The sequence below is a fragment of the Vipera berus genome (genome assembly GCF_964194415.1).
Source record: "Vipera berus genome assembly, chromosome: 1".
Classification (NCBI taxonomy): Eukaryota; Metazoa; Chordata; class Lepidosauria; order Squamata; family Viperidae; genus Vipera; species Vipera berus.
This window is the reverse complement of record NC_138202.1, coordinates 276,390,380-276,415,152: the sequence shown is the minus strand read 5'-3', so window position 1 is coordinate 276,415,152 and position 24,773 is coordinate 276,390,380. Positions and strand designations below refer to the sequence as shown.

Genomic DNA, 24,773 nt, shown 5'->3' with positions numbered 1-24,773 from the left:
AGGCTCAAAGGACGGGAGCATTTGCAGTGTCCTGATTGCAGTAGATTTAGTGGAGGCCACATTTATTTATACTCAAATAATAAAAGCATGTGCAAATAAAGAAGAGATGCAAATGTCTGTGCATCTCTTCACTTGTAAATGTTTTAAATAGTTTACATTTAATTTAGAGCTAGCTTTGGTTTTGCTTTTCAAATGAGCAACAAAGCAGGAAGGGCATTCTTGGGGCATGTCAGACAGCCAAGAGGTGAACATGACTGCAAGAAGAGATAGTGTAGTGGAATGTGTAAATGACCTTGAGGAACAAGGGGGGAGAAGTCTTGCCTAGGAAATAATCAAACGAGAGGGAGGAGCCCCAGTGGCTTAATGGTTAAAGAAAGAAACTTAGGAAGGATCCAGTCTAATGGATCAAACAGTTAAAAGTGGTACTAGACAGTTTGTACTCTCCAACTTGCTGGATTCTGTTATTGTAACCTTACGATAAAGTAGAATTAGATGATCAGGTTTACTGGGAAGACTGTCAGAAGATCCCAGTTCTACTCTGGGCTGGAGCTTTGATCACACCGGTGTGCCTGCCATCTTGACTTATTGATCACCCGCCTCCCAGATGCCTCTGAAATACAGAATGCCGTATGCTAAGATTCAATTAGGAGCCAAAATAGCCATGCCAAAGTCACTAAAAGTGCAAAGGGATAATTGTCTTCTGATGTTAGTGTAGATACTTGCATTAAACACCATATTCGTGCACAACACTTGCAAAATGGTAAATCTTTTGCTTTAGAGAAAAAGCCTACACGTCGAATATTCCATTCAGATTCTGTTTTTCAAAGATTTGTCAAATACATTTCTGTCATATGAGTGGGAGAGGTTTAGTTCAATCATTTATGTCCCCAGAAGCAAATTACTCAAGTATTGTTTTACTCTGCATATGGATATTCTCACCTGGATATTCAGCAATAACTTAATAAATAAATGTAAGATGTCAGAATCAATCTTACGGAGTAGTTCAGTGACATCTCTAAATGATTTTTTGAAACTGCTTCATTCTTTCCAGCTTTTGTTAACAAATCATTCTGTCTTTCCTTTTCAACTTTTTATTTATTACTTGAATTTGCTGGCTTGGGATGTCATTTTAATTGGTTTTGAATACCGTTTTTTTACATATTGTAAAAAAAAAATGCAAGCCACCTTGGAGACACTGATGGAAAAGTACACAGCATTTCTTCATATAAAAAGAATAATGGTTTTTATTATTATTATTTTTAAAATCCTTGTAATACTTGACAGGAGTACTTACCAGTAATTCCCTTGTTTGTTTGTTTTTTTAAAAATCATATAATATTAATAGAACACCAAAGAAAGGTAAAAATTGAGTTCTTCTGCTCTATAAATTAGGAAACGATACATAGATTCCCATTGTGGTAATTTATTGAAAAATTATGAGTCAGGTCTCTTGCATCATTTATTGAGTTGCCGCCAATATTAAAGAAGAACAATTGAATTGCAGAATACTTAGGGCATTCTTCTGATCACAGAGATTTATTCAGCCGCCTGTCTGAGTACTATGTGATAATATCTTGAGTTATCTTTAAACATGCTGTTGCTTGCACCATAAAAGCTAGGGACTTTATAAAGAAAACAGAAAAGAAGAAAATGTAATTCTGGGGCTGTCCCACATTTTCTACTTTTTCCTGGAACTTGCAAAATTCGAGCATGCATATGGACTACTTTGGTTTCCCTTCCTTGTTTACTCTTTCCTTACTTTGTTTACTCTTTTCAGTATCTCTCAGGTGGCAACTGAATAGCGTTAGAATTGTTCAGGGTTCAGGGTTTCAAGCCCTTTGTTCATGTCGCTTATTGAATCTAATATCTTTTCAGGGACGAGAAAGGGAACTTCGTTTATGGAGGAGGCAATAAACCCAAACAGCCTCTCTCTGGTTCTAAAGGTGCAGAATCTCCCAATTCTTTCCTGGATCAGGAATGTAGAAGACGAAGGTTTACGCTGATAGATTCTGATCCATTGCCTGCCTATCCCAGAGAAGTAAATATTCCACTGGCAAAGATGAGGGAGAAAACTCCATCTTACGGTGAGAAAACTCTGAACCTATATTTGGTTTTTCTTCTTCCGAGAGTTAACCCCCACCTTTTTTTAAAAAAGTCTTTAAAAATCCTTCCTTTTTAGAGAGAATCTATAACTGGTGGAAATATTCTTATGTAAACTATTTAAAAGATTTTTAAAGTATAAATTCTGGCGTGTATCTGTGGTTTATAACTTTTCATTTACAATTTTCTATTCCCATTGGGGACGCGGTGGCTCAGTGGGTTAGGACGCTGAGCTTGTCGATCAGAAGGTCGGCAGTTTGGCGGGTCAAATCCCGAGTGCCGCGTAACAGAGTGAGCGCCTGTTACTCGTCCCAGCTTCTGCCAACCTAGCAGTTCGAAAGCATGTAAAAATGCAAGTAGAAAAATAGGGACCACTACGGTGGGGAGGTAACAGCGTTCCGTGCGCCTTTGGCGTCTAGTCATGCCGGCGACATGACCACGGAGACGTCCTCGGACAAGCGCTGGCTCTTTGGCTTTGAAATGGAGACGAGCACCAGCCCCTAGAGTTGGAAACGACTAGCACGCATGTGCGGGGGAACCTTTACCTTTACTATTCCCATTGAACTTATTAAATTGTTTCTGAGTAGATAGACCTGCAGAATCCTGTGTTGTTGAAATGTAACTCAGAGATTTAGTTCCATTCTCACCCTCTGCCAAAGAGACAAAAGTAGAGGATCAGTTAAGGTGGTCCATCCCAGGTGTCTGGATCCTTTAATATTTGGGGGTTGGCAGTCAGTGGTGCCACACAAGTCCAGGAACATGGAAATAGAGTGGATGAGTGCCTTACCAAGCAATTGTAAGACACAGAACAACCACAGGGAGACGTACACTCATAATGGCAGAAGATGAAGAATGAAAACAAGTGCATGACCATGCTTAGGTCTAGTCTGTGATGATAAGAGTGGTGAAACAATCACACTTCTTCACATTTACTGCATGCATAGAAACTCGTCCAATAGCTCTGCTTAAGATCTTGTTTAAAATTGTCTTCTCAACAAGAATTGCCATTACACAGATTGCACTGAGGAGAGTATATATAGCTCAGGGTTCAAGGCATCAATGCAAAAATTCCCCCTCTCACACTGATGATGTTACTTAACCTGGTAATTAAATGTCTGCAAGAAAACAACCAAGCTGAAAAAGCACCGAGAACCTATAGATCACATAAGTTAATAATGTCTATGGTTTTTAGGAAAGCCTCGCCCACTGTCTATGCCTGCTGATGGAAACTGGTTGGGAGCTGTAGAATCTTTCTCTAAGCCGCGAGCAGTGGGGAGAAAAGGTGAGGAACTTGTTGCTCAGTTGCTTTTCCTAATAAGAACGTCTATCCATGGTCCACACTGCAGCTTGATGTTAGATTTCCATCTGTGCATTTGCCAAGCAAATGCGTCATTTTTTAAAAAATCAGATAGCCTCCCTGGGGTCAGCAAACTAGTCGTCGTTTTGGTGAATGTCAAAGCAACATTTCACTCCTAGTTTATATTACGCTAATCTAATAGAGAAGTGCTTTTAATGATACTTTATACTCCAGATATTAATGTAATAACCTGTTATTATACTGAGGGTAAACGTACACAACCCTGGCTGCCTGTGGCTCCTGAAAGGCCTGGGTGTATGCATCAGACACCTCTAGAAACACTTACCAAATTGTAATTTTTAATGTGATAGCTTGAGGAAATTATGAAATGCTTGACTGGAGAGTAATCACATCAAAACCCATATTTAACTTTAATGAAGCGTAAATGAAATCACAATATAGTTTGATATCACCCATATTGGGGCCTTTAGTCTAATAGAAATTGTGCACGTCTGCACAAATGCTAGTTTTAATGTCTCATTTGAGAAGAATACTGAGTTGGGACACACCATTGTTGCTAAAATACTGTTTAAAATGCTCGCAGCTAGCAAATCTTAAGTACTGATCCAAAATAGTACAATATCTGTTTCCTAGAGCTTGTCAGAGCACTGATGTTTTTCAGGGGATGTGTGCATATATTTGTGTGTGTGTGTGGTCCAAAACGCGCACCATGATGCAGAAAGTGTGACTTGCATGCTTTCAGCAAACATTGGCGTCATGACATTATTGTATCTGTGTCAGATTTTGAAGCAATCTCAGTTTGCTGTGGACATCTGTGTTTCAGAAGCTTGTTTAGAAGGAAAAGACATGGAGATAGCATCAGTGGAAACTTACGAGTTCCAAAAGAAAGAATGAGAAATTAAACAATTCCCTTACAATTCGTGTGTTTTAATTTGTCCCTTACTAAGTATATTTTCTTTCCTAGAGGAAACAACAAAGGGATTTTAAGAATGAATGTATTTAGACTTAGATATATACTTATATGCTTATATACCACTTCACAGAGCTTTACAGCCCTTTCTAAGTGGTTTACAGAGTCAGCATATTTCCCCCAACAAACTGGATCCTCATTTTACCAACCCTGGAAGGGTGGAAGGCTGAGTCAACCTTGAGCTGCTCAGAATCGAACCCCTGGAGTGAGCAGTGAGTTAGCTTGCAGTACTGCATTCTAACCACTGCGGCACCATTATATTTATGTATAGTTTATTAATTCCTAAAGCAGAAACTTTATCCATGAACTTAAATTCGGGCTGGTGCAGGTGCATGATGATTAAGATTCAGGTTGTAGTGGATTACAAAAAAGAACGTTGATATATAAAAAAAATGTGGAGGCCAGTTCAGATTATATTCCTCCTGCACAACAGACAGAGAAAATTGTTTTTAACCACGTCTGCTGGAGAGCAGCATAATGTTAAAAGCTGCTTAACCTTTGCAGGCTTTTTGAGCGTGAACTTTTATAAGACTTTTCTGCTTGTTTTTCCAGCTGAAAATGCCCTCTGCCGATACTTCAGCAACGAAAGAATCCCACCCATTATTGAAGAAAGCTCCCCTTTGCAGCCTCCGTTTCCCAGGCCAGTGGCCGAAAAACAGTTAGTAAAAGGTGCTGATTACATCAGGGGAAGCAGGTGTTTTGTTAATGTGGATCTCCATAACAGCGCAACCATCCCTTTCCAGGAGGATGGTGCTAAAAGGCCACCTGTGACTACATCCACAAAGTCTTCCTCCACAGAACCCTCTTTGCTGGTTAGCTGGATCACAAGGTTGAGATTATTGACTCATTGAGTGGATCGGATGGAAAGTGGCTGAATGTCTCACCCAGTGCCTTCTTTTATTCTCCGGTCAGAGGGATCTCTTATTTCCTAAAGAGTTATTTAGTGACTATGTCTTTTTTTCCCCGTCCCCTTCAGAGAATCTTTCTTTTTCCCTCTGATGTTGCTATCTCAGATTCACTGGAGCTGTTGGAGAAGGGGGGGGGGGGACAGGGAGTTAACAGAGGAGATCTCAAAATGTTTTTTTAAAAAAACCTGTCTATGAAGAGTAAGCAGTCCAGCTTCAGGACTTCAGGAGTCACTTGCTAATGTGAAATCAGTGGATTCCAGACAGAAACAGTCTCTTTGGCCTTCCATTTGCTCATATGCTATGCAGCTACTCGGATGTGGAGGATTTGTAGCACTGAGAGGAAAAAAAAACAAGCTACAGTTCTGACCAAGGAAGAAGAAAGGAGAAGGTGTCATTTTGCTTCAAAATTATGCAACTTGCAAGTGCCTGCGGAAAACACAGCTCTAAGGAAAGAGAAGGCTTTTCTTCAGTTGTGGTCCACCACAAATATCACTGTTTTGGGTACAATCCCAATTATTAAAACTTCAGTGCCGTTGAGTTATCCTTGCCTTAACTGTTGCAATCTTGATCCCCTTGTCATAGATTGGCACCACATGCCACGGTTATGCCTTTTTAGTGACAATGGTAAAAACGAAAGGAGTATATTTTTCTTGTGGGGGAAAAAAAACCCCTGAATAGCTGTTAACCAAAGTGGTGTTTGTTTGTTTGTTTTAAAAAAAACCCACCCTTCGGACTTCTGGAGCAACATGGTGGGTCAAGGTTGAACCGGTTTGATCTTCTTTGTGTTGTAAAGATTGAGTTCTGATAAATGACAATGTTGTTAAAACAGTTTGCTATGTTAAAACACTGGTAGAAAAAACGTGTCTGTCCCAGTTATTTCCATAGCATTGGCTTGGAATGGAAACCATTTATGGAAGGAAGTATTTGCAAAACCACTAAGAATGTGTTGTGGTTTTTAATGTAGAAAAGGACATTGGTATAGTTTCACAAAGACCATTAATTTTTAAAATAAGTTAAACGTGAAAGTGTGATGTATTTTTCTCTTAAAAGTTTATTTATTGGGATTTAGAGGTCAATCTGTTTGTGGTCCCTTACTTATGATTACCAATGAGTAAGAACCTATTGTTAACCTTATCTCACTTAACTAACTCATTTAGATGATTTCAGGACAGCTGTGAAGATGTCATTGTTATTAGATTTGTCAGGGTCTTTTACTAAAAAAGAGAGAGAGAGAGAACTTTTGGGGTATACTGCCGGTATTGGCAATGAAAAAGAAAAAGGTTGAAAAATCTACCAATATACATTGCTTTCAAACATTGGATTGGCTTCCCCAGGTTGTAATGAGTAGTTCATAACAAATCTGATCAACTAAAATTGTTAGTTTTCAAACTAATAAGGCTTTTTTTTAACATTTAGAAAATAGGCCATGCATTATCTATGACAGCGTTTTCCAACCTTAGGAACTTGAAGATGCGTGGATTTCAACTCCCAGAATTCCCCAGCCAGCGTAGCTGGCTGGGGAATTCTGGGAGTTGAAGTCCACGCATCTTCAAGTTCCTAAGGTTGGGAAACGCTGATCTATGAAGTCAAAACAATTTAGATTCTGTTCAAACTGCTAAATGGAACTGGTGGACAAGAGCCAAAACTGAGACAGCAATATTTCTTTCATGTCCAACCTGATAGTGGTATCAGTTCAGTAAACACCAGTAATGCTGGTGTCATCTAGCCTTATTTTGTTTGTTTTCCCATTATATCAAAAGTATTTACAGGTAGTCAGTCCTCAACAACAGTTCATTTAGTGATCATCCAAAGTCATGAAATGGCCCTGGAAAAAATGGTTTATGACCCTGCTTCACACTTAATGACCATTGTAGTGTTCCCATGGTCATGTGATCAAAATTCAGACACTATCGCGGTCACAGCATCCTGGGATCATATGATTACCTTTTGTAAGCTTCTGGCAAGCAAAATCAATGGGGAAGCCAGATTCACTGAACAGCTGTGTTACTAACTTAACAACTACAGTGAGTCATTTAACAGCTGTGGCAAGAAAAGTCATAAAACGGCGCAAGATGCACTTAACAAATGTTTCATTTAACAACAGAAATGTTGGGCTCAATTTGAGGACTACCTGTATTCTACTTTTATAAAGAGAAAGACACTTCCTCCAGACACCTTTCCCCCAAAACTCAAATGGAACTGATTTTCAGAACTGTCTATAAAGGTTTGTAAAAGTCTACCACAGAGAATCCTCGTAAAATTTAAACAGTTCAGGTATATTTCTTGGGAGTTTCAACAAGTTGGACAAGGGACATAACATGCTTTTGATATATCTGTTTAATCAAGCTGATAATTTCTCGGCAAGTTCAGGCAGAAACCACTGCTTTGGCAAAAGAAGGAATCCTGTTTCTTAAAATCTTTCCCAGCTTAGCTAGCAAGTAATGGAAGGTACATACTAAAAATAATAAGAGAAAAAGTGGACTATGCTACTGATTGTGAGTCAAACAGTTATGAGTTCAGATGTTACCTGACTTTTAAACTAATGTGTAATCCTGATTGAATTCCCACTTAGCCTTTGCTTTCCATCTGCAAGAGTAGGATAATGCTGGACATGCTTACATTGAATGAAGATTAGTCTTTTTTATTTGTAAATAGACCGATGAGGCATGGCAGAGTCTAATCCTGATTTTATTATTTTTAGATGAAAAGCTCTGAAAAAAGCATTCAAAAGTTATTCTGAGGGAGGCGTGGAGAGTTATTATGGAGATGTTTGAGATGTATCCCTAAAGCAGTGCTTTTCCTTCAATGGAATATAGAATGTTGTTGTTGTTAGTTGCGAAGTCGTGTCCGACCCATCGCGACCCCATGGACAACGTTCCTCCAGGCCTTCCTGTCCTCTACCATCTTCTGGAGTCCATTTAAGCTCATGCCTACTGCTTCAGTGACTCCATCCAGCCACCTCATTTTCTGTCATCCCCTTCTTCTCTTGCCCTCAACCTTTCCCAGCATTAGGCTCTTCTCCAGTGAGTCTTTCCTTCTCATTAGGTGGCCAAAGTATTTGAGTTTCAACTTCAGGATCTGGCCTTCTAAAGAGCAGTCAGGGTTGATCTCTAGGACTGACGGGTTTGATCGCCTTGCAGTCCAAGGGACTCCCATTGCTTGGAGTCTTCTCCAGCACCATAGTTCAAAGACCTCAATTCTTTGGCGCTCAGCCTTTCTTATGGTCCAACTTTCACAGCCATACATTGCAACTGGGAAGACCATAGCCTTAACTATACACACTTTTTTGGCAGGATGATGTGTCTGCTTTTTGTGTGTTGTCTAGTTTTGCCATGGCTTTCCTCCCCAGGAGCAAGTGTCTTAATTTCTTGGCTGCAGTCCTCATCTGCGGTGATCTTGGAGCCCAGGAAAATAAAATTGGAGTATAGAATACCAGTTTAAAACAATGCAAAACACAAGTCTATTTCTCATCATTCTCTGTTTGGGACCATTGATTAATGTACAGATAGTCCTTGACTTATTTAATGACCATTTGAAGTTACAGTGGCACTGAAAAAAGTGACATGACTTTTCACACAACTGTTGCGGCACTCTCGTGGTCATGTGATCAGAACTTGCCCACTTAGCAACTGCCCTGTTTTTATGAAGGTTGCATTGTCCTGTAGTCATGTGATCACCTTTTACGACCTTCCGACAAGCAAGAGACGGTGGGAAAGCCAGATTCACTTAACAACCATGTTACTAGCATCACAGCAATGATTCACTTAACAACGGTGGGAAGAAAGGCTGTAAAATGAAGCAAAACTCATCTGCCTTGCTTAGCAGTGGAAATTTTGGGCACAGTTGTGGTCGTAAGTCAAGGACTACCTGCATTTATAGTAATGGGTTGTAATTGATAGATAGTGGTTAAAGGAATTCGGTATGTTGCTCCAGAGAAAAGACTAAAACGAGAATATAACACCCTCTGAATATCTGAAATGCTGTCATACAGAGGAGGGAGTAGACTATTGGGTTGCCCTAAAGGGCAAGGCTAAAACCAACGGGAAGAAATAGAATCAGGATAGATAATGGGAAATTTCTTGTTGGTAAATGCTGTCAACTAGTGTGATAGCTTGCCTCGTGAAATGGTATGTTATTGAAAATTTAACTGGAGGTCTTCAAGCAGAGTCTGGAGAGCCCTCTATTGGAATTGCTCTAGAAAAACTGACATTAAATTGGACTCGATTAGGAGTTCAAACTTTCAGGTCCTGAAACCTCCCAGGTTTTTTTTTAAAAAAAATTTCTTGGAAGTCCTGATAATGGGCCAAAGTTCATTAATCATTCATGAAATATCATCTTCCCGCAGAAGCACAGTTGAAGAACTCTGGAACTAGATTATCTCTGAGATAATCTTGGAACTATGTTGGTATGAATTCGGTGCCTGTAGTAGTTCTTTCCTGGAGGGTATATTTCAAGGATCTCTTAACAGAATCTTTAGAATTAATTAGGTACCACCGCTATAGAAGGCAGGAGCCATGCAATTGTCTATTTGTATTTCTTACACTTTAGAAAATACAGAAAGCAAAACAACTGTCCCATCCAGGCCAGCTGCATTTGAATTCTTTGCATCAATGAAAAGAAGAAAAAGTACCCGCTCACAATTACCCATTGCAAAGAATATTCGCACCTGGAAAGTGATGAGATACAGTAGGAGTTCTTGCAGTTCTTGCAGATCTAGGGTATAATACAGTTTTTGCCTGTGTAGAACAGGGGTGTTAAACTGCCGACCCGTGGCCCGATGCATCATGGCGAAACTGCGCCCACCCATTGCCAGCAATGGGGGGGAAAAAAGACGTAATATGTCGTGACACGTCAAGTGACATTGTGAGTTTGACACCCCTGGTGTAGAAGTATAATCATGCACGTCTATAAAGATTCTCAGTCATCCAGATCATGCTTGTCCTAAAGCTGCTTTTTGAAAAGGCAAATTTGTTTTTCCTTGAAGACGTTCCTTGAAGACTGAAGAAGCTTCTTGGATGAGAAGTGAAACGTCTGTAGTAAGTAAGGTTCAACTGTTTTTGGCCCTAAGCGTTTATGTACTTCCTTGTACATATTAATAAGGGAGCAGTTCCTCAATGCTAGAATTGCACAATGGGAAGTAGGGCAAATCATATGAGTGAATGTGGGCTTATGAGGCTTTCCCAGAATCTGCCTACCCATTGGGGTGCCAGATTTGGTGGGAATCAGCCATAAAATTAGCCTTTCTGTATGCGATTGCTGTAATTTGCAAGGTATGTGCAGTTCTATGGCTCTGATTCTGTGCTTACAGAGAAGGCCATAGCTTTAGTGCAGAACAAGTTAACTTGATGAGAAATGGAAGCCAATGAATTTTTGTAGCTCTAATACAAGAATAAAAAAAAAAGTTTGCCAGCCTTCTTTATAATTAACTGTACACTGCTGCCCGGGGTATGATAGCTGATCCCAATTTCACAGTCCTTCTAGGTTCGTTTAGAATTCAAAATCAGCCTGTACTTTTGTGTGTGTGAAAAAGCAATATTACTTATAATTGTGCTGAAGTCAGTCATAAATGTACCCTGCTATGAAGTCTGCATCCGAAGAAACTGACTACTTTGGGGATCAGCAAAAAAAGTGTTCAAACAGATACCAACGGTTTTAAGTGGGTGTTTGCATTTTTGTGGAGTATTGAAACCACTCTTGTTTTCCTAAACTTTGTCTAAGTTTTCACACTTAAATTTAAATCAGTTCATCACAGTATAAGCAGGTTTTACTCTGCAATTCCCAGGCAACCCCAAAATTTGCTCCCAGAAAAGATTGCCCTAGGAGAGGAAATTCTCACGCTTTCCAGAACCTTATGAAATAGGACTGAAAACCATGTAATTGTCATTACTTAAGAGAACTCTTGTTTGAATTCAACCCATTGTAGAGGTATATATTCACAACTGTAAGAATTGAAACAGGTACAAAAATAGGGTATTTGGCGCGGTATTTAATTTTCTGGCGATCTCCACTTTTAAACATGGGAAGGGTGCTTCTAGCTCTCGTACCTGACCAATAAAAAGTAGGTGGAAGTTCTTGAATTCTGAAATATCCTAAATAACATTTCCACTCAAGGCATGGAGCTCTAATGACCTTGCTGCTTCCTTTTCCTGAAGTACATTATACCAAAGAAGCAACATATCTTCTACATATTATAAGTAAAATATAAAAAGGTAAAGGTTGCCCCGCACATGCGTGCTAGTCGTTTCCGACTCTAGGGGCTGGTGCTCATCTCCGTTTCAAAGCCGAAGAGCCAGCGCTTGTCCGAGGACGTCTCCGTGGTCATGTGGCCGGCATGACTAGACGCCAAAGGCGCACAGAACGCTGTTACCTTCCCACCGTAGTGGTCCCTATTTTTCTACTTGCATTTTTACGTGCTTTCGAACTGCTAGGTTGGCAGAAGCTGGGACGAGTAACAGGCGCTCACTCTGTTACGCGGCACTCGGGATTCAACCCGCCAAACTGCCGACCTTCTGATCAACAAGCTCAGCGTCCTAACCCACTGAGTCACCGCGTCCCTTAAATAAATATATATATATGTGGGAAATAGAACAAATTTCCTAATTTGACTTTGTTTGTACAGAACGCACATATTATGGTTAAAAATTTTATGGCACAAAGATGTAATTCTTGGTTGATGTAACTTGAATGAGAGAGTGGTGAGTTTGCTTTTCCTTGGCATCTTAACCGGCAAGTTGGCTACACAAACTGCAGCTTTTCCATTAAACTTGACTAAGTATTTAGTCAGAGCCTTAATGAACTGGTTTTCTTGGTAAATTCTTTCCAAAGGGAAGGCATTAAATGATAATTTAATTGCATAATCTCATCATTCCCTCCTGAGGAGATTACTTTCATGCCAATCTTTTGAGGAGTAAGCAATCAAAAGTAATCACTCCTTTAAATTTGGTTTGCTCCCTTTTTCTCTGCCAAGCAAAAGGTAGTACAAGTAGAATATCATTTCTCCATCTTTAAAAAATGCCTTGCTTTGAGATTCAAGTCTGAATTTGTCTCATTAATTAAGTGTTTGGATACAGCTCCTATGAACATATAAAAATGTATATTTATTTTAACTTAGTTTATCCTACTTCAAACTAACCTGGGGATAACTGAGGCATTGCTATAAGTAAGTTAATTTTAAATATTAAGAAGTTTAAAAATAAAGTTTAAAAAATAAACTTTCCAAGGGTGCACATAACAGCCTTTGAATGAACTGCTAAGGAACATGTAAATATGAATTAGAAAGTCCGTTGTTAAAATGCTGCCAGTTAAGGTAAATATGGTGGGAACTGACCTAATGGGAAGAAAGGAATTATTAAACTATGCATAAGAAAAGTGGAAGATGCCTTGACTTTTAATGGCTATAGAAAAGCTCATCACAGAAACAATGTAAAAGTTAGTAATTTTATAAGCATCCTCAATCGTAGAAATAAATTAACATTTTGTTTTCTCTTAGAGGTTTTTAATCAACATTTGTAAAATATCTGCGGGGGGGGGGGGAAAACAGTCTGGATTTTCTGCCAAATGAGGAATTGGATGGTAAAAACGGAGCTTTCCTATTGTAAAGATTTTATTCCATTGGGTTTAAAAAAAAAATTCTGAACATTTACAGTAAAGATGTCCAGAAGACACAGAACATGCCCTGCTAATTGGTTTCAAAAGCCAGCTTTAGGCTATGCTTGTTTGAACCTTTCATGAAAACACTAAGTTTCATAAAATCAGAGGGTTGGAAGGGATTCCTGGAGGCCTTCCAATCCAGCATCCTGTCCAGTATAAAAATGCACATGGCCTAGACAAGTAGCTCTCCATTTTTTTCTTGAAAACCTCCGGCGATGGAACATCCACAACTTCAGAAGACAAGCTGCTCCACTATTTAATAGCTCTAACAGTTAACAATTTCTCCTATTTCAAGTTTGGACCTTACCTATAAAGCAGGGGTGTCAAACTCAATTTCATTGAGGGCTGCATCAGCATTGTGGTTGCCCTCAGGGGGCCGGGTGGGTATGGCCAGGGTGGGCGTGGCCTACTGGGTGGGTGTGGCTAGAGTGCATATGGCCTACTGGGTGGGCATGGCCAGCTCTACATCATTCATATCAAGGGTGCCTATGGGGGCCTGGGCAGGAGTGGGACAGATCTGAGGGTCTCTGGCAGAAGGAGGGTCTCTGGGCCAGGGCCAAGGCAGTGGGGGCCGTTCCCTCACTGTTTCCAGGATGGCTTCGCGGGCCACATGAAACCACTTCGCGAGCCGGATCCGGCCCCCGGGCCTTGTGTTTGACATGTCTGCTATCAGCTGACGTCCATCAGCTGATTCAAGCATTACTTTTGAGTTCTGTGTGCAATACAGCCATGCCCTCTGCTCTGTGACACCTCTTCATATATTGGAACATTGCTATCATGGCTTCCTTTAGCCTACTCTTCTTTAGCCTAAACCAGGGGTCTTCAAACGTGGCCCTTTTATGACTTGCGGACTTCAACTCCCAGAATTCCTCAGCCAGTGTGCCTGGCTGAAGAATTCTAGGAGTTGAAGTCCACAAGTCATAAAAGGGCCACGTTTGAAGACCCCCGGCCTAAACATATAAAGTTCCTTTAACCACTCTTCACAGGATTTAGCTTCCAAGCCCCTCGCTATCTTTGTCAATTTTCTCTGCATTCTTTCCAGTTCCCCAACATCTTTATTGTATTGTGGCAACAGAAAAGAATACAATATTCCAGATGTGATCTGACAATGGAGCATTAGAGCAGTGCTATCCTTTCTGTTGTTCTTTTTATACTATTCCTCACTGCAGTCCAAAATTACATTGGCTCTTTATGCAGTTGTAACAAACTGCCTGCTTCTACTTAAACTACTGTTTTTTTAAAAGGGCACCCTGATTCGTTTAGCAAGTATTACACTTGAGTCATGTACCACATGCCTTGTACTTGGGCATCTGTTTTTTCCTGCCAAATTGCACAATCAAGATTCCTTGCCACTGAACTTTGTTGGATAAGACAACCAAGTCTCTTGAGATCATGCTGAATGTTGAGCTTTCTAAACTGTTAGCAATGCACCCACCTTGGCTTTGTGTCTTCTGCAATGTTATGAGCACCCTTTCTTTTCCCTCATCTGTTAGTTATGAAGATGTTTTAGAGTTCTGGGCCTAGAACAGAATCCCAAGGGATTCACTCCACTGTATATTTCCCACTACGTGGTCATAGACCTATTAAGAACCATGCATTGCCTACAATTGTTTTTTTTTGTTGTTGTTAGTTGCGAAGTCATGACGGACCCATCGCGACCCCATGGACAAAGTTCCTCCAGGCCTTCCTGTCTTCTACCATCTTTTGGAGTCCATATTTAGGCTCACGCCTACTGCTTCAGTGACTCAATTCAGCCACCTCATTCTCTGTCGTCCCCTTCTTCTCTTGCCCTCAACCTTTCCCAGCATTAGGCTCTTCTCCAGTGAGTCCTTCCTTCTCATTAGGTGGCCAAAGTATTTGAGTTTCAACTTCAGGATCTGGCCTTCTAAAGAGCAGTCAGGGTTGATCTCCTCTAGGACTGACCGGTTTGATCGCCTTGCAGTCCAAGGGACTCGCAGGAGTCTTCTCCAGCACCATAGTTCAAAGGCCTCAATTCTTTGGCACTCAGCCTTTCTTATGGTCCAACTTTCACAGCCATACATTGCAACTGGGAAGACCATAGCCTTGACTATACGCACTTTTGTTGGCAGGGTGATGTCTCTGCTTTTTAGTGTGCTGTCTAGATTTGCCATGGCTTTCCTCCCCAGGAGCAAGTGTCTTCCAAATTTCTTGGCTGCAGTCCCCATCTGGAGCCCAGGAAAATAAAATCTGTCACTACCTCCGTTTCTTCCCCATCTATTTGCCAGGAATTGAGAGGGCCAGATGCCATGATCTTGGTTTTCTTAATGTTAAGTTTCAAGCCAACTTTTGCACTCTCCTTCTTCACCCGCAACAAGAGGCTCTTTAGTTCCTCTTCACTTTCTGCCATTAGAGTGGTATCATCTGTGTATCTTAGGTTGTTGATATTTCTCCTGGCAATCTTAATTCCAACTTTTTGATTCATCTAGCCCTGCCTTTCTCATGATGTGCTCTGCATATAATTTAAACAGGCAGGGTGACAGTATACAGCCTTGCCAGACTCTTTTCCCAATTTTAAACCAATCAGTGGTTCCGTGTCCAGTTCTCACTGTTGCTTCTTGACCCACATATAGGTTTCTCAAGAGATAAATAAGATGGTCTGGTACTCCCATCTCTTTTAAGAACTTGCCACTTTGTTATGATCCACACAATCAAATGCTTTAGCATTGTCAATGATACAATTGTTTAGCCAACTACAAATCCATCTGGTAGTAGAGCCAACCATTCCATATCGATCGAGTTTATTAAGATGGAGTCTAAAGTCTCTTTTAACAGATGCTCTACTGAAGTACAGTACAGTTACAACATTCCCTTGGTCCGCTAATCTAGTCACATTATGAAAGAGACCAATACATAATCCAAGTAATGGCTTTATTCATTTCTAAATGTTTGCAAGCCCACTGCTTGATTATCTTTTCTAGAATTATCCAAGATATTAATATCATGCTAACTGATCTATAGCAGGGGTGTCAAACTCAATTTCATTGAGAGCCACATCAGCATTGTGATTGCCCTCAGGGGGCCGGGTGGGTATGGCCAGGGTGGGCGTGGCCTACTGGGTGGGCATGGCTAGAGTGCTTATGGCCTACTGGGTGGGCGTGGCCAGCTCTACATCTTTCACATCAAGGGTGCCTATGGGGGCCTGGTCAGGAGTGGGACAGATCTGAGGGTCTCTGGCAGAAGGAGGGTCTCTGGGCCAGAGCCAAGGCAGTGGGGGCTGTTCCCTCACTGTTTCCAGGATGGCTTCGCGGGCCACATGAAACCACTTCGCGGGCCGGATCTGGCCCCCGGGCCTTGTGTTTGACACATCTGATCTATAGTTTCCTTTTTTCCCATTTGGAACAATATTTCTCTTTTCCAGTGTTCTGGCAATTACCCTGTGCTCTTGATTTTTTCATTTCTCTCAGTGGCTCGAAGACAAAGGGCAGCAGTTCTTTTACCACCATGGGCTCCATCCAGTACAGGAGTTTTGAATTCCTCCAAAGCAGCTCGGTGTTCTCTTGCCAATTCCCTACCTGTTTTGATCTGCATTTCTCTCCCGTCCCCAGTAGTGTAGCTTCTGACAGGATGGACTGCTTTTCCTTTTGTGAAAAGACACAAATTAAGCAATTCAGCCTTTGCCATGTTCCCCATCACCATCTTGAAGTCTTCTCCAGTTGGTGGGAATCTGTTTCCTTAATTTTCCTATTCTGCACAAACTCAAAGAACCCTTTCTTTTCTTTTTTTTTTTTGGCATTCATTACAAACTTAAGCTCATGATGACCGTAGCCTTCCTAACAACTCCACTTGTTGGAGATATGGGCTAGTTCCTGATCTTTAGCTTTTGTTATATACCCTTATTTACATTTTTAAATCCTGCCTTTATTATTTTTTTATAAATAACAGGGTGGTGAACATAACTAATATTCCTCTCTCCTGTTATTTTCCCCACAGCAACCCTGTAAGGTGGATTGAGCTGAGAGACAGTGACTGGCCCAAAGTCAGCTGGTCTTCATACCTAAAGTGGGACTAGAACTCACAGTCTCCTAGTTTCTGGCCTAGGTGCCTTAACCACTACCCCAAACTGGCTCTCGTTTCTTAATTTCTTCATTTCATTTCATCATTTCATTTCATGAACTTGTTCTTTTTGTTTTCATGCAACCATTAATCTCATTAGTGCGTCTCCCTCTTTATTATTAAGTTCTAAAATTATTTGTTCATGGAAACTTTCCTGTTTTCCTCCTTAGTTTGTTGAAGGCCTCTTGAAATCTAGAACACTTAAGTAGCTATTTGCAGCTTTCCATGCGTTAATTCCAATATAGTGGATTTTTGGATCACATGGTCAACTTCACCCAAGGTTCCTACTGCTTCCATTTCTCTGACCACTTCTTTCCTCTTGGTAATATTAAACCCAATTTAGCTGACCATCTTGTTCCCTCCTCCACCTTCTGGACAATGAGATTGTCCACAAAGCACACCAATTTCCAAAATATTTCAAAATAAATTCCTGTAAATAAACTCCTTCCTAATGTGGGAGACTGGAATTATGTTCTGAAATCCTTTGCAACATCACAGAGTTGATATATAGAGTAATACTTGGGAGTAGTGGACAGCTACCTCCTGGCGTAATTGGGACACCATCACTTAGAGAGGAAAGGATTGCTCAAAGCTTTTTACCTGACATTATTCGAATGGATCCATTCAGTTCCACCTTTGCACCTTTCTCAAAAAGCAAAATGGAATTCAAAGACTTCTCCAAAGATGAAAACAAACTTTATAAGCCACAGACCTGTGATATTAAGCAATCAAGCTGAGATTAGGTTTTGCTTTGGCACTGTTCTTCTTTGAATTGTTTTCCAAAATTTCTTGCAGTTATACATCCACATGAAGCAAGGCCTTGAAAGCAAAGTTAGGAAAAGTCCCCTTCCAGATGACACAATCCAGTCCCCATCTGAATGTGTGCACATTGCCCAGCTCCACTCTAAAGTTAAACATACCTGACATAATACATTGCACTGGATATACTGCAGCATAGGAAGAGGGGTCAAAAGTCAGAAAAGTATCACTTGGATTGCTGAACGTCTTATCCAGCTCTGAACAACCACAGTGACCTGATGGGCACTGGTATGAAATCAAATTATGTCAAGTTGTTCCTAATTCAGTGTCTTCCTTCCTTCCTTCCTTCCTTCCTTCCTTCCTTCCTTCCTTCCTTCCTTCCTTCCTTCCTTCCTTCCTTCCTTCCTTCCTTCCTTCCTTCCTTTTCCCCCTCCAAATTCACACTGCAAACTATGCCAGACATAATATATTTTGGGGGAAAAAACAAGTGGTAGAAAATCTACCTTGTCTAAATATAAATGAACTATTTTATTCTTCCTTAGTGTAGCCTTTAACATATAGCATAGCATGGTGCTCTGCTTCCTTATTCAGCAATGGTTAAAATAGTTCTGTGGAAACATTACAGAGGTATTTGATTGGAGCATTTAACAAACATAGCCAAACAATCTGTCAGTCAATAAATTAGTCACCAGTTTTCCAAGGAGATCCATTTTTGTTTGCTTGTATAGTTTGGTTTTTTCAGTCATACAATAGCCATAATACAAACAGGTGAAGCTAAGTCCTGATAACTAATGTAATGCAATTTGGGAGGCACTTAAGTTGCCGTGTCGGCTTTAAAAATAAAACAGAGACTGAGAATTCAGCCCTTGACTTTGAAAGGAAAGTAACAAATGCCCTTTCTTTCATGTTTAGATAGGAAAAGGGAGGAACAAGCATCTGGCAGCTCTGCATAGTGCTTACTTTAGAAGGAAATGGGGTTACTAGGGACTTTTCAGTGAATGTAGTGCCACAAATTATCTTTGTGTAATGATTTGCTTTTGCATGGCTATTTTATTTAAAAAAAAACCAAGGTAGATTTCTTTAGGCCTTGCTCAAGTTGTCTCTTCACTCACCATCACCTTATATTCTTCATCTGCTTTTCTCTGAAGGTTGAGCAGGGAAAAGCTTTCTCACCCTCAGTAGAATTACGATTATTATACACTTTTCTTCAGTTTATTTAACCTCATTGTAAGTTTTACTCTTTCATTTCTTGTTGCCTTTTGGGCTTATTTTCACCTTAAACCCACCCACACACCCCCTTTTTTGAAAGATTGGGCTGGATTCCAGCTGTGTACCCTGTCTCTGGCATATGGATAATAACAAGGAAACGGAGTCCAAGTAAGTTGCTATAACTGTAGGAAATGCAAGATAGATAGAGCCATGTGGTAAGTTACCCCTATTTCCTCCCTCCCAGAGCAGCTACGGATATTCAACTCTGAGATAATTTACTTAATATGGAAGGGATAAGAATTCCATATCTTGATACGGAAGGAGTAAGAATTCCATATCTTGATACGGAAGGAGTAAGAATTCCATATCTTGATACGGAAGGAGTAAGAATTCCATATCTTGATACGGAAGGAGTAAGAATTCGATAGCTAACAGCAGCAAGTGACATGCTTCTACTTCTACTTTCAACAAGAGAAATGAGAGAGAAATGTGTGTTTGTATCTTTGTGTGGTACCCAAAATTATTATTGATGCAAGAAAAAGAAAAAAAGACCACCACCACCCCGCCTCAGTGTGATAAATGTTCAGCATAACAATAGTCACTGTATAAAATGTCATGGTCTGTTCAGATCTTGGCCTAGGCAAACAACATTTTCCAAAGTGTTTAGCAGAATATTTTGATACAAGGCCATGTTCATAGGAAATAACACAACATGTGGCTATTACAGTGTGTTGCGGATTACCTGACAGTTCAAAAAGATTTGTGGAGTGAAGTAACAAAGGTCACTGATCATCCACGTCAGAGGACCCTTCAAGGTTGAGGGCTATGCTACACATGCCAGTGTTATGCGCTCCTGGCCACTTCCCTTCATGACCAGAGACAAGCTCGCCTGACCAATAACCAACCAAGACACAGTGAAGGACTTTTGTTTCGTTTATTGCAACAAGCGGGGAGAGAAGCTATCAAAACTTGGTTCTCTCCAAAGTTTCAACCCAAAATATTCCCATTTTTATAGATCCCTGGCCCCGGCTGCGCATCCCTCCTCTTTCCCCATTGGCTGAGGTACTGTGAGGTTACACTCTTTCTGACCGCCTCCTACATATTTCCTGCTACATACTAAATCATACTTCCCATGTACATTAAAATTAAGAGATAATTTATGCAAGGTGTGTCAGTTAATATTAATCAACTAATTGCACGTGCTCAGTTGTCTGAGTTCTAGCCCCTTTTTTATGACCTTTAGAAAAAATAGGTTCTTTTCTGTTTTGCTAGTTATCTTCTCTTACAGACGTTTTTATAGCTTGTCTTCTTCCTTTTCCACTCTTAAAACCCAGCTAATTTTTGCCTACAGTTTCACTTAACATCCTTTCTTTTTGCTCTCCTTTCCTGGTTCTCATCTTCTCCATTCACCTACTAAATTTCCACTGGAGCATATTCAGTTTTAAATTTCTCTTTCAATTTTAAAATTTTTGAATACCTTTCATTTAGATTTAGATTTAGATTTTATTAGATTTATATACCGCCCTTTTCCCGTAGGACTCAGGGCGGTTTACAAGGTGTTTAAAACATCAATACAAAAATTAAAAAACAATTAAAAATGATTCAATTCAGTGCCTGAAGTAGAAATATAAAAACCCCAATTAAAACTCTCAGCCTGGGCCGTAAAGCTCAAAGAGCCAGGTCTTCAGGTCCCGGCGAAATGAGCGAAGGTCGGGGGCAGTCCTAAGCTCCATGGGCAGCTGGTTCTATCACCAGGATTTGTTTAACTTGGCAAGAGATTATAATGATTTATTAAAGGCTGTTTTTCTTTTCATCAGTGTTGTATTGAACTGCTGGAGTTTTTGAGGAGTGATAAAATATTTCTGGCTGCAAAAGTTTAGCTGACTTGTAGCAAAATTAGTTCTCCTGGTAGAACGGCAGCTCAAGGAGAATTTAAACCTCAGTGAACTATACACATACATAAATTGTAGCTCCTATTTTTGGACAATATCATTGTAAATTCATAACTCACTATTAAAAAAAGAAAAATATAATGAAATGATTTTCCCATTCATCAGAAATAGAAACAATTTTAGTAACTTATCACTTTCTTCTACAATATAACAAATGACCTCTTCTTCCCATATTTCATGTTTTATCCATAAACGAATCCTTAATACGCACATCAATTCAGTCCTGCTCAGCAAAATTTCATTAAAGGTTACCAGAAATAACAATGTATCTGTTTAACCTTGATTAAATAACCAACTTTATATTCCTTCCCTTTTTTTTTACAATCTTAAACTTTAGTTCCTTCAAATAATGTCTTAGAAGTCACCCACACATATTTGTCTTTTGTAAGTCAGACATTGTTTGCATCTGAGTCTTAGCTCTGACACTATTTTCCTAACTGTGGGATCAGGTGCATAGTCTTAACTTGACCTAAGGGAATACACGGCAAACAACATTTTGTTAACCATTTACAAAAAAATATTATTGCTCCCTGCTAAATAAAACAGTTGAAACATATGCAAGTTATGTACATATGAGAAACAAAATAAGAACAATGGATATAGGGGGAAAGACATCCATATCTAAAAAAATGAAAACAAAACAAAATAGCCTTAGAATGATGGTACTGTAGATTTAATGTTGGATGATGTGATGTTCTCCTTTGTTATTATTTCTTTCACTTTTATTGGTTGCTTGTTGACTGTTGTAAGCTGCTTAGAGTTAGCCGTATTCAGATAGCATAAGAAGTATATTAATACATCCACCCACACAGCAGATATAGATTATTCTTAGGTGTTGTCTATATAATATCCAAGCATGGGAATTATTTACATTAACATATATTCTGATTTCAGTGGAGATTTACTTTCAGGCAAGTGGGTATGTGATAGCAGCTTTAAAGGCATAAGTATGACAATAGCATAAACTCAAACCACAAATATAAAGTTGTAACCCCAAATACTATGTCTCTTAAGCTCCAGTGATGACAGTAAGACCTTGGCAATGGTGTAGTTTATTAGCAGCAATCAAGAAGACTGTCTATGCTGCCCTGGGAGGGAATTGAACAAGATTAATAGAATTTTGATCTGATAAATCTGCAGATCTCATGCTTTACTAGAATAAGCTACTGGCTGCTGATTCAACAGGGTCCTTCTCTGTTTCCTAAATAGCCATGGTGCTGATGTTTACTTGGACCAGTAACTGTGGACCACATTCAGGGCAGCACAAAGCCTTATTTGTGTGTGTGTGTTTTTCTGTAAAGTTCAAGTGAGGGGAAAAAACAGATACATACTGTAGTTTGAATAAAACAGGACTCCTTTTTTTGGCTCCTTTTTACTTTTCCTGCATATGGCTTTTAGTATTTTGGGCTTTTCCTTTGTGGAAAAGGGATAAACTAGATGAAAGAGGAATGCAAATTAAAGGTGCAAAGAACACCTGTGAGCAGCTCTCTGTGTACCCTTACACAGAAGCCAATTGAACAATGAATAAATTTGCTTATGAGTAGAAATACACAGAGTTGTTCTGTGCAGTCTTTCTTCTAGGTGCACCTGAACTCTCTAAGACATGTTCTGATATAAATGCCTTGCACGGGACTGGGTGGATATGTTAATTTAATGCAGGGCTTTTCAACCTTTTCACCCATTGTACCGCTTTTAGGATATGGCAACATCCGAGTACCACCAGTCACCTAGCAAGGTGTCAAAAACTTGACAACCAAAAAAAAAAAAAAGGAAAAAAGTGATGAAGTACAGGTAGTCCTTGACTTACAACAGTTCACTTAGTGACTGTTTGAAGTTACAATGGCATTGAAAAAAGTGCCCCACAAGCCACAGCCAAGCAAGACACCTGCCTGCCTGGTGGCGCTCTTCCTCCTGTCCGAGGTTTTCATTGTTGTGAGCATTTCTGTTGAGGATTGGCAGTGGGGGTGGGGTGGGGTGTGTTTGGTTTTTATTCCCCCCATCTTCTGGGTGGTTGCAGCAGGTTTTGGTCACTTCACATGACCCTGGGACACTGTGACCATCATAAATATAAATCAGTTGCCAAGCATCTGAATGTAAATCATAAGACCCTGGACATGCTGCAACATTCTAGCTGATCGGCGCTTCTTCTGGGCTCAGCAGAAGCGCCAGGATCAGTGCCGAGTTCCAGCTGGAGCCTGGCGCTGATCCTGGCGCTTCCACTGAGGCCTGACAGCCCTGCAGCTCCAGCTGTCTCTCGCTCAGGCTTCTGTGGTGCTGTCACTGTTTCAGCTCATTCCTCTCCCCCGCTACCACTTTTCTAGGATGGTCGCGTACCACCTGCCAGGTGCCAATCTACCACAGGTGGTACCCGTACCACTGGTTGAAAAGCCTTGATTTAATGTATTCTTACCATGAGTCATCACAAGTATTCTTAACCCGAGGCATCATCACATGATCAGAAAGGAGCACAATGGCTCATGAGGTTAGAATGCTGGGATGAGATGATGGTCGACAGGTTCATGTTTGAGATCTGTTGCTGCTGTGGAGCAGGGGGAACTTCCGTTGCAGGATCTAGCTCCTGCCAACCCAGCAGTTCGATAGCAGGCAACCACATATAGATAAATGGGTACCACTTAGGTGGGCAACTTAATGGGGACATGAAAGAAGCCCCCAACTGGGCGTTCCCTGGGCAACAGTAATGCCACTGGAAAATCTTTTCATCACGGAAGTAATAGTACATGATCAAAGGGACTTCTTTATGCATGAAAAGCACATTGCAGGTTGAGTGACTTCTGGGTCTCTTTAGATGTTCTATACTAGGAAAAAAATGATGCAACAGGAGCAGGAAGCTGCTATACAGGTAGCTCTCGGCTTACAACAGTTCATTTAGTGACTGTTCAAAGTTACAACGGCACTGGAAAAAGTGACCTATGACCATTTCTCACACTCATGACTGTTGCAGCATCCCCAGGGTCATGTGATCAAAATTTAAACACTTTGCAGCTCTGGCATGTATTTATGATGGTTGAAGTGTCCTGGGATCATGTGATGCCCTTTTGAGACCTTCTTACAAGCAAAGTGGCTGGGTCCCCAAATGTGTCAAGGATCCTGTTTCTCCTCCATTGTGTTAATGCTGTGTGCATTTTAAATTTTGTACAGGTAGTTCTCAATCTAAAATTGTTTATTTAGTGACCATACAAAGTTGCAACGGCACTGGAAAAAGTGACTTGTGACGGTTTCTCACTCTTACAACCATTGCAGCATTCTGACGGACTCGTGAACAAAATTCAGATGCTTGGCAACTGACTCATATTTATGACGGTCTCAGTGTCCCAGGGTCACGTGACCACTTTGTGCGACCTTCTGACAAGCAAAGTCAATGGGGAAGGGCGGGATATAAATGGAATTAAAATAAATAAAATAAATTAATTCACTTAACGACTGTGGCAAGAAAAGTCATAACACGGAGCAAAATTCACTTAATATTTTTATTTTATTTTTTATTTTAATCCCATTTATATCTCGCCCTTCTCCGAAGACTCAGGGCGGCTTACAATTTAAGCACAAACCACTTAATAACTGTCTCACTTAGCAACATAAATTTTGGGCTCAGTTGTGGTCATCATCTGTATTATGATGAAAATTGTTTTTAATTTATTTTATGATTGTTCGCCACCCGTAGTCCCTTTTTGAGATGGACGGCTATACAGTACAAACTGAATGAATAAATAATACCTAGGAAAAACTGTTCCAGCAGTTTCTAAGTTCAGCTTTTCTCATCTAGGTATGCTAAATTGTAACCCTCATTAGACCTTGCTGCCATTGCCATGAAG

The 24,773-nt window shown here is 40.3% G+C and overlaps 1 protein-coding gene across 3 annotated transcripts in view; it reads left to right on the top strand.

The window, feature by feature from the left end:
• CNKSR3 (CNKSR family member 3) overlaps positions 1-6,249 on the top strand; it is a 78,251-nt gene extending 72,002 nt beyond the window's left edge. For all 3 annotated transcript variants that reach the window (XM_081346779.1, XM_081346781.1, XM_081346780.1), the window contains 3 exons: positions 1,876-2,084; positions 3,293-3,382; positions 4,941-6,249. In XM_081346779.1, the coding sequence (XP_081202905.1) occupies positions 1,876-2,084; positions 3,293-3,382; positions 4,941-5,239 (598 nt within the window). In that variant the 3' untranslated portion in view covers positions 5,240-6,249. The remainder of the gene's footprint in view (positions 1-1,875; positions 2,085-3,292; positions 3,383-4,940) is intronic.
• The last annotated feature ends 18,524 nt before the right edge of the window (positions 6,250-24,773 follow it).